Genomic DNA, 8,509 nt, shown 5'->3' with positions numbered 1-8,509 from the left:
TATATATATATATATATATATATATATATATATATATATATATGACTAGGGTGTTAGAACACCTACATTGCTAGAAATAAGAGCTAAAAAGCTCTAATGCTGTAGTTAAAGCACATCATTGTATACATATGTAATCGCCCTAAAACACCGGTCAAGAAATTCCCAATACTGATCGGTCAGTTTCAGCTAATTCCTTAGCCTCATCAGACGGGACAGCTCGATTCGGCTGATTCCGGACTTAATTCTTTGTCAGTACATATGTATTCACCATATAAATCTATGGAAGATTCTTTAGTTTTTCTCCATCATCTCTGGTTATCGAGATGCACACAGCCGATCGGGTGCAGGGGTTGAAGACTACAAATTCTTATATTATATTATTGTTGTTTATGGATAAAAAGAATAGCTTCATATAAGTAGAATATGTTTAATTATAAGTAAAGTATACCCATAGAATCATATCACAATGAAACAAGCATAGAAAGTTATCAATGATACCTTGTTCATTTACTGAGACGTCTCACGAAAACGGCATTTAAAAGACTTCTTGTCTCGCCCAGTGCTCATCTTTAGATTTACAATCTCAGAGACAGATAAAGCAGAGATACGTGGTGTATTTACTCTGCTGATGCAAGAGATCCACACAAATTAGCTACTGGCTATTATCCACAGATTAATTATTGGTGATTGTGGTAAGACCATTCATCTTAGCTAAGTGACCAAGTGAGATCGATACATATTTATTGCTATCGTGTAAAAACACAAATTTCAAGTTCTACTCAATACTATCTATGAATAACCGCCATTCACGCGGTACATATTTTGAGATACCCACTTCCAAAACCAAGCCTTGAACATCGTTGCAAAAAAAAAAAAAATCAGTCCATTTCTCTATTGCAATACTACATCCTTTTGCTTAAGTGCATTATCTCAAAAACAAGAGCTGAAGGTCATATTTTGATTCGGTGGCGTGAATATACATAGGATCAGATCTAAGGTATCAAAAGAATTTTTTTTTTTAAATTTTGTCTCCAGTGATAATCAGTATCTTTCAAAGATACTAGTTATAGTCATAAAATTGTGGATATCCGAGTCGAGATGTTCGGCTGTAGAAAAAGCAGTGGAAACTATCATTCCATTGAATTTTTTCTATTACATTTTTTTTTTACACTAAGTAATCAGTCCTGAATACAACACCATTTCAGAACTAAAGCTTAATAGTGTAAAGCTACAGGCTAATATATGCGATTTGCTTGTGTCGAGAATTGAATGAAAGACCTAACGTTTTGAGTAGAGCCTTTCATAATAGCATGAAACATAATACTAAACAGGTAACGTAGGTGTTCTTGCATCAATGTACAAAATCAATGTAGTTTTTAATAAAATTTTCCTTATGAATAGAAATCTGTTCCCTTCTTATATAGCTGACTGATGTCACCTCTAACATAATGCCTCATTTTTTGTTCACCCAAATATAATGAGACATTGAATATATGCAAAATGTAATCATTATCTATTCTCAGTTGTGAATTAATAATAGGCCCTTCTAATTTAATTATGCGAACCCTGTTTTATATATGATAGAGAAAAGCCGACAGTTTGGTAGGAGAGACTAAGTGCTGACCGAAACTATCCCAGTACGTAACTATTTGGCATTTGTTACTCATGAGGCTAAAATGGCTAGATAACTTCAGAGAAATTTTAATGTTGATGTTTGAAGTCAAAATAGTAAAATTAATTAGAGTCTCTACCTCAATTAATGGAAATAAGGAAAACATACGGAACAGAAAACAAACCGCATTTTTCAGATGATAGCTGATGTTGAAATACAATGGTCTGAACTTACACAAATGAATTGTAATTTGTTGATTTCAAATTGTATGTATCCGTGTCGATTCTTCACTAGCCTCATTTAAAGCAATGTTATTTCATTTATTTATTTATTTTTTATTATTTTTTTTTGCAGAGTTCTCTTAAACAAATTGTCGTGTCGATGCTTCATTCGTCGTTACGTACTTTTCTGCGTTCTGCCTTGCGGTTTATTGTTGTTGATGTATAACTTCCGATGGCCAAGCACTCCGAAGGTGCAGTCGAATTTTACGGCAGTCGGACTTCTAGTAAGCACCAAATTTTGCCACATTCCAGATATAGACCCGTTTGAATCATCAGTGAAAACGTACTTTAGTGTTAGCTTCTGGAAACCGTGTGCCGAACCTCATTCTCTTACTCATCAAGATGGTTCAATCTTAAGACTAAACCATTCGTTAATAAAGTACAAGCACAGAGGAAACTTCAATATTTGTAAAGTCTTTCCTATTCGTAGATTGGATAAAGATGACCACTCGTTTGAATATCTTCCTGCATTTACACACTTTAATAATGACATAAAGATAAAAGACGAATTTATTAAAGTTCAATGTTATGGGCTAAAAAATGACGTGATCTATACAAATTTTCATGCTTTTATTCATAAAAAAAACATCAAGCCCAAAGAAAATGTTCTGACCACAAGAATTGAAACAATGTTAACAAATATTAACAAAAATTATAGAAAAACAACTGTCTCCAGTTTAAAAACTACTATGAAGGCAACAGCGACCACTTCGTTTGTAAAGAACCCCATTAATATTCTTCTAGTTGGTATTGATTCCATGTCACGCTTAAACTTTTTGCGACAAATGCAAATGACACATCGTTATATATTAAAATTGGGTGCCATTGGTATGCTCGGCTACAATAAAGTTGCGGATAATACATTTGTGAACTTGGTTCCTTTACTTACTGGTAAGTATCTAGAAGAGCTTCCATGGAACGAAACGCTGAGTGGATTACCATTAGATAAATACAATTTCCTGTGGAAGCGATATAAGAATCATGGATTTACTACTTTGTTTGCAGAGGACGACCCTCCTATAGGGACGTTTAATTATTTAAAATTTGGTTTCAAACAACAACCTACGGACCATTATTATAGACCATTTGCTCTCGCAATGGAGGAAGAGAAATCAATCTGGACGAAAGACTGCGTTCGAGATCGAACAGAAACAGCTATAATTCTCCAATATATTTATGACTTTGCGAGAGTCTACAAGGACATCCCATATTTTAGTTTATCTTTTATTGGGCGTCTCACTCATGACGACATCAACAAAGCTGGTCGCTGTGACGCTGAATATTATAAGTTTTTCAAAACGTTAAATGATGAACAACTTCTTAATAACACCCTTGTTGTATTTTTTTCTGATCACGGCATCCGATTCGGATCATTTCGCAAGACATACGTAGGTCGACTCGAAGAAAGATTACCTTTCATGTTTATCATTCCACCTCCTTTCTTCAAACATCGCTACCCAAACCTTTTGAATAACATAAAAATTAATTCTCACCGTCTCACAACACCATTTGACATTCATGAAACGTTGATAGATGCCCTCCATATAGAGAAAGCCAATTTGAAATATTCTACAGTGCAAAGATATTCTCCCGAAAAAATGAAAAGCATTAGTTTGTTCTCTAGAGTTCCGGAAGAAAGGTCTTGTAAAAGTGCAACTATTTTACCTCATTGGTGTGCCTGTCATCAGACTACAGCAGTGAGTACTAGTGATGATACAGTTATTGATATTGCTGAGCAATTAGTAAAGATAATTAACAATTTAACATTAGAATATAGAAACGTATGCTCGAAAGTTCGGTTGAGTGAAATATTAGAAGCTTCAATGATCAAAGCCAACGCCGAGATGATGCGTTTTGAATATAGTCATCATGATGTTATTGACAGATATGTGGCCTACGGTGATTTAGCAGAACAAAGTTATATAGATTATCAGATAACTATTTCCACATTGCCGGGTAAAGGGCTGTTTGATGCGACTGTCCGTTATCAAATCAAAGATAAATCATGTACACTTGTTGGTGGCATTAGTCGGACCAATAAATACGGCAGCCATGGAAACTGTATTGCGATACCTAAATTACGACCTTTTTGTTATTGTCTCAAAAGCAATTAATCTAAAGTGAAGAAAGAAGTATACAAACGCAGAATCCAACAGTAACAGCGTAAAAAGAATATATTTTACTCTCGTATATAGTGACGCTTAATTAGAAAAACAAAGATACTGCAACAATATATTTATTACAAATTAATAAGAATACCTTCATATAAAAACTTAGATTTTAAAACATTTTAAAATATTTTAAAATATTTTAAAAGAAATCGACGCTAAGACATAAAACACAACTACAGTTATAAAATGACTCCAGTGTACTAAAGAAACTAATCCAAATATGCAAACCAAACAGCAAATTACTTTGATAATGTACCTAATGCAATCTTAACATAGACATTCATTAAATGGTCTGTGGGTTGGAATGCATCATAAAGCTGTAAAATAATAATGCATCATGGCTGTAAAATAATAATGCATCATGGCTGTAAAATAATTTAAAACTTAAAATTCAAAGATAAATAGTTATTCAACTTGATACCACTGACCAATCAAGGAAAATGAGGCAAAAAGGCCAAAATAACACCTAAGATCAATTGAATACCCTTTTTTTAAGCGAGAATAAGTGTTCTCTTTGAAAAAAACGGAAGGAAATTTTGATTTGCTCATGGTTATGTTCCTCGGCACCAAAATTTGTGAAGTAATTGGTCTATTCTTACATAGTAAGTTTAAGGTAACAATGTGATCCGTTTAAAGTTGATGGACTATGATTAAGAATAGCACGATCAGATGTACAGTCAAAGAAGTTTTTGAAACATTCAATAAATTCAGATATTGGAAAGTAATACTTAATTTTGCTCAAAATCACTCAAATTCTTCTGGAAACTGAATATTGCTTCATCATTTATAACCCTCATTAATAAATAAAACAAGACAAAAGGAATATATGCATTACATTGAGTTTCATTTATCATCAAAGGGAAATGGGTAGCTCTCCTTCCATTTTAAGAAAACACTTCCTGATACATCAAATTTCCTTTGTTCAGCCAAAGCATTTTTAAGTATGAGTTTCAAGTCTAAACGTAATGCATTTTCACAATACATACAGTTATTCAATTATAAATCTAATTCTAGGTTTCTATAACCAAATACCTGAATACACGGATTAATACTTTGTATACTGAGTTGATGTTGCCCAAGTAAATACCTTGTTCTAATTTACAGAACACATAATAGAACATTCAAAAATCATTTGACTAAACACAAAGACATTAGGAAACCAATACGGCGCTCTTGAAATTACATTGCACATTAAATAAAGAGAAATTAAAACTATAACCTCGGTAATAATCTGGGTGCAGCTGAGAAATTGATCAACATATTACATTCTCTATCTCAGAAAAAGAAAAGAGAAACTTCACATATTTCAAAACACTCAAATAAAAACTTAAAGAATAATTTGAATCCGCTGTTACGTTTTTAACAATATTTTTCCTTGGTTTTTAAGGAAACATTACACACACACACACACACACATCCATCTCTCTCTCTCTCTCTCTCTCTCTCTCTCTCTATTTCTCTCTCTGGATCTAAGTGCAGGAAGCTTGTAAGCTTCGAGCCATGGTAGGTATTAGAAAAGAACGTTCAGGAATAATTTGTCGCAACCTTTTCCTCTATGGAAACTCATAAGCTGAAAAAATCTTTTTCTATAGCCCACGGTTAGCAACTCGAGTCGCGATGAATGCGAAATAAAGATCTAAATTGAAGGAGTGGATCAAGTAAAGTTCAGGTTACCTGTGTCTTCTAGCTAGTGGATCCTCTGATAATAATAACTCAACGAGGAGTACTCAGCTAGCTACTCATCAAGCCGAAGATACTTTAATTATAGGAAGATTATATTGTCGTTAAGGAATCCCAAGTTAACTCGCCAAAGATATGATTTAAAATGAGTAGCGAAGCCAAAAGATCAGAGTAAAGAAAGTCAAAATAGAAAAAAGATAAAACAAATAGTCGAAGAAATAAGAATGTCTGCAAGAAAATAAAGGAAGAGGTCAACAATTTGAGAGTGGGGAATTTGTCTAAATTTGTTAAGAGAAAAAAAATGAGAAGGGAGGGAAGAGGTGGTATAGGGTAGATGGATACTGACTTTAAGGGAAGTGTTTTAGTGAATATTAAGGTGGAGCCACTTTACTGTGTTTGCAATAATCGGTACTTGGGTGCGCTCATGCGTAAACATTTACACACGAAAGAGTTTAGAAGAGATGAAATGGTTAAGGATAAGAAAGAAGAAAAGGGAGAGGTTAAAATTTCGGAGTGTGAGTTGATTTGGGTAGTTAAGAAAGGAGAGGAGAAGATAGGTTTCAAAGGATGCATTCTAAGGGGGAACATAGTAGTTACAGTTAAAGTTGGTCGCTTACTACCTCATATACATCATATTCGCGTACCTGCGCGCGCATGCGCATACCCACTGTGTGCCCAAAGTATCAGCATATGTATACACGCGCGCGTATGCGCATGCATATTTCTATAGGCAAAAAGGAAGGTATAAAGAGATCACAAAATTAAGAAAATATATAAAGATAGCTTAAAAAAGTATGTCATAAATATATAGAAGAAATGCAAAAAGGAAGTCCTAAAGGGATCACAAGGTTAAGAAAACATGTAAAGACAGCTTAAACAAGTATCTGTTAAAGAAGTTCAAGTGGGTGAATGTGATAGGATTAACGAGGGGATTATCGGGGAAAGTATTATTATCTGTACCTTAAGAAAGTGTTACATAATTTCTGTCGACAATTAAGAATAAGGTGGCTTCGCGCATTAAATCAGTTGCTGCATTGCATAATAGAAAAACTTCTGTTACGAAGAGACTGCATTTGTTATAATGGATATACGGTTTGGTATAGGTTACAATAAAGCATTTTAAACTGTGTACAATTGAGATATTTTTTACGTTATGAATGACCCTAGATAAAGAGGTTTTATTAGTTTTTACTTGGAATCTAAAGCTAGAATAATGGTTAGTAATTCTTACTTTGAAGTTGACGCTGCACGAACCGATACATACATACTTGGAATCTTCCGTGGAGACTATATATACACTATATTTTTCGTGAGGCATTTATTTTCCAATGGACAGGATGCGGGGCGTCTACAGCTACATAGACTTCCAGAGGGTGCTAAGGTGGAGTTTATGGGGTTATGATTACTGGGTGTTATATTTAGTATTGACCTCGGCGTTAGGATTGGTATTGGCTGTGATGGTGAAGGAGCCATTCGGGAGGTGTAACTTATAGTAGTTCTCCATATTATTCCTATTATTCTCTCCTTCAGTAGTCGGTTTAACCGGATCATTTGGTTGGTTAAGTGAATTAGGCGTGGGGGGAGGGGTGTTAGAATTGGGGCTGGTTGGGTGGGGGGCCGGCGTTGTTAAGAAGGTTTAATGATGACATTGTTGAGGGACTGGAGGTTATAGGGTGTTGTATTTGTACCATAAAGGTTGTTGGTTGCATAATTTCTTATTGCCTCCGGATTATACCGGCATAGAAGGTAGTGGTGGAGTTGGTAAATTTAATAGATTGAGGGTTAAAGATTTTCCTAAGCGTATTGGATCAAGGGAAATGTTTTTCAAGTAGAGTAAAAAGAAAATCTTAGATAGTCGGGTCTGAACATTGAGGGCGGAGTGGAGTGAAACCAGACAACGTCGCGTGTCCTGATCCGTTTATTCCGTTTATTCCGTTTATTCCGGTATCCCGAACCCCAGGTGGGAAGAGTGTATATAGGATTTGCTACTAAGTTTAAATTCTGGAGATGAGGGAAGGGTGGAATACGGGGTATGTCTCGGGTTTTTACCTAAGGGTTTATCTGCGGTTCATGGGATGGTGTAAGAGCTCGCTCCATGTAGGGGGTATCCAACCGAAATTTTATATCCAGTGCGGTGTAAGACGCTGTTGTAATATTCTGCGTATTGCTCGAATATTTCCCTATTAGCGGATAGGATGTGATTCTATAGGACACAGTATCTATGATATATTTTAGGACATAAGGTGATGATTAAAAGAAAAGTTATCTTAATTTAGTCTTCCCCAGGTCTATGGTGTATGTAGAAGGCGTCGGTTTGTAAATCCAGAATGACATCTAGGAAATTTGCGGTTTTAAAGCTGTAAGAGAAAGATACGCTAAGGCTCACGTTTTAACAGAAGAACCTACCTTTCTTACGTAGCTGTTCGATTTTCCGGTTACTAAAGTTGGGGACCGCAAAACAGAGTGTCGTTCTTATATAGACCACTGGAAATATTAAGGAATTGGTCTCGGAGGCAGTGGAGCAGGTAGCATCCTACAAGGTCAGTAATTTGGGTCGAGTCGCTCACCGCCATTGGGATGTCAAGGTAGTTGGGAGTGTCCTTGCTGGCCCAAAGTTTACCGTTGAATTTTATAACAGTTCGACGGGCTGTCAGGATAATACCAATATCGTTTCTAGTTAGGTCATAATATTTTAGTGCGAATATGAGGGCTTTGTTAAGTAGGATAAGAGATACATTGGAATAATATTGGTCTATATCTACTTG

At 35.2% G+C, this 8,509-nt stretch overlaps 1 protein-coding gene across 5 annotated transcripts in view; it reads left to right on the top strand.

The window, feature by feature from the left end:
• The window catches only part of LOC106879983 (uncharacterized), a 25,726-nt gene extending 20,318 nt beyond the window's left edge, over positions 1 to 5,408 (top strand). For all 5 annotated transcript variants that reach the window (XM_014929751.2, XM_052975383.1, XM_014929753.2 and 2 more), the window contains one exon: positions 1,967 to 5,408. In XM_014929751.2, the coding sequence (XP_014785237.1) occupies positions 1,967 to 4,007 (2,041 nt within the window). In that variant the 3' untranslated portion in view covers positions 4,008 to 5,408. The remainder of the gene's footprint in view (positions 1 to 1,966) is intronic.
• Positions 5,409 to 8,509: the final 3,101 nt, after the last annotated feature.

The sequence above is a fragment of the Octopus bimaculoides genome, chromosome 21 (genome assembly GCF_001194135.2).
Source record: "Octopus bimaculoides isolate UCB-OBI-ISO-001 chromosome 21, ASM119413v2, whole genome shotgun sequence".
NCBI classification, from domain to species: Eukaryota; Metazoa; Mollusca; class Cephalopoda; order Octopoda; family Octopodidae; genus Octopus; species Octopus bimaculoides.
This window is presented reverse-complemented; position numbering and strand designations above follow the sequence as displayed.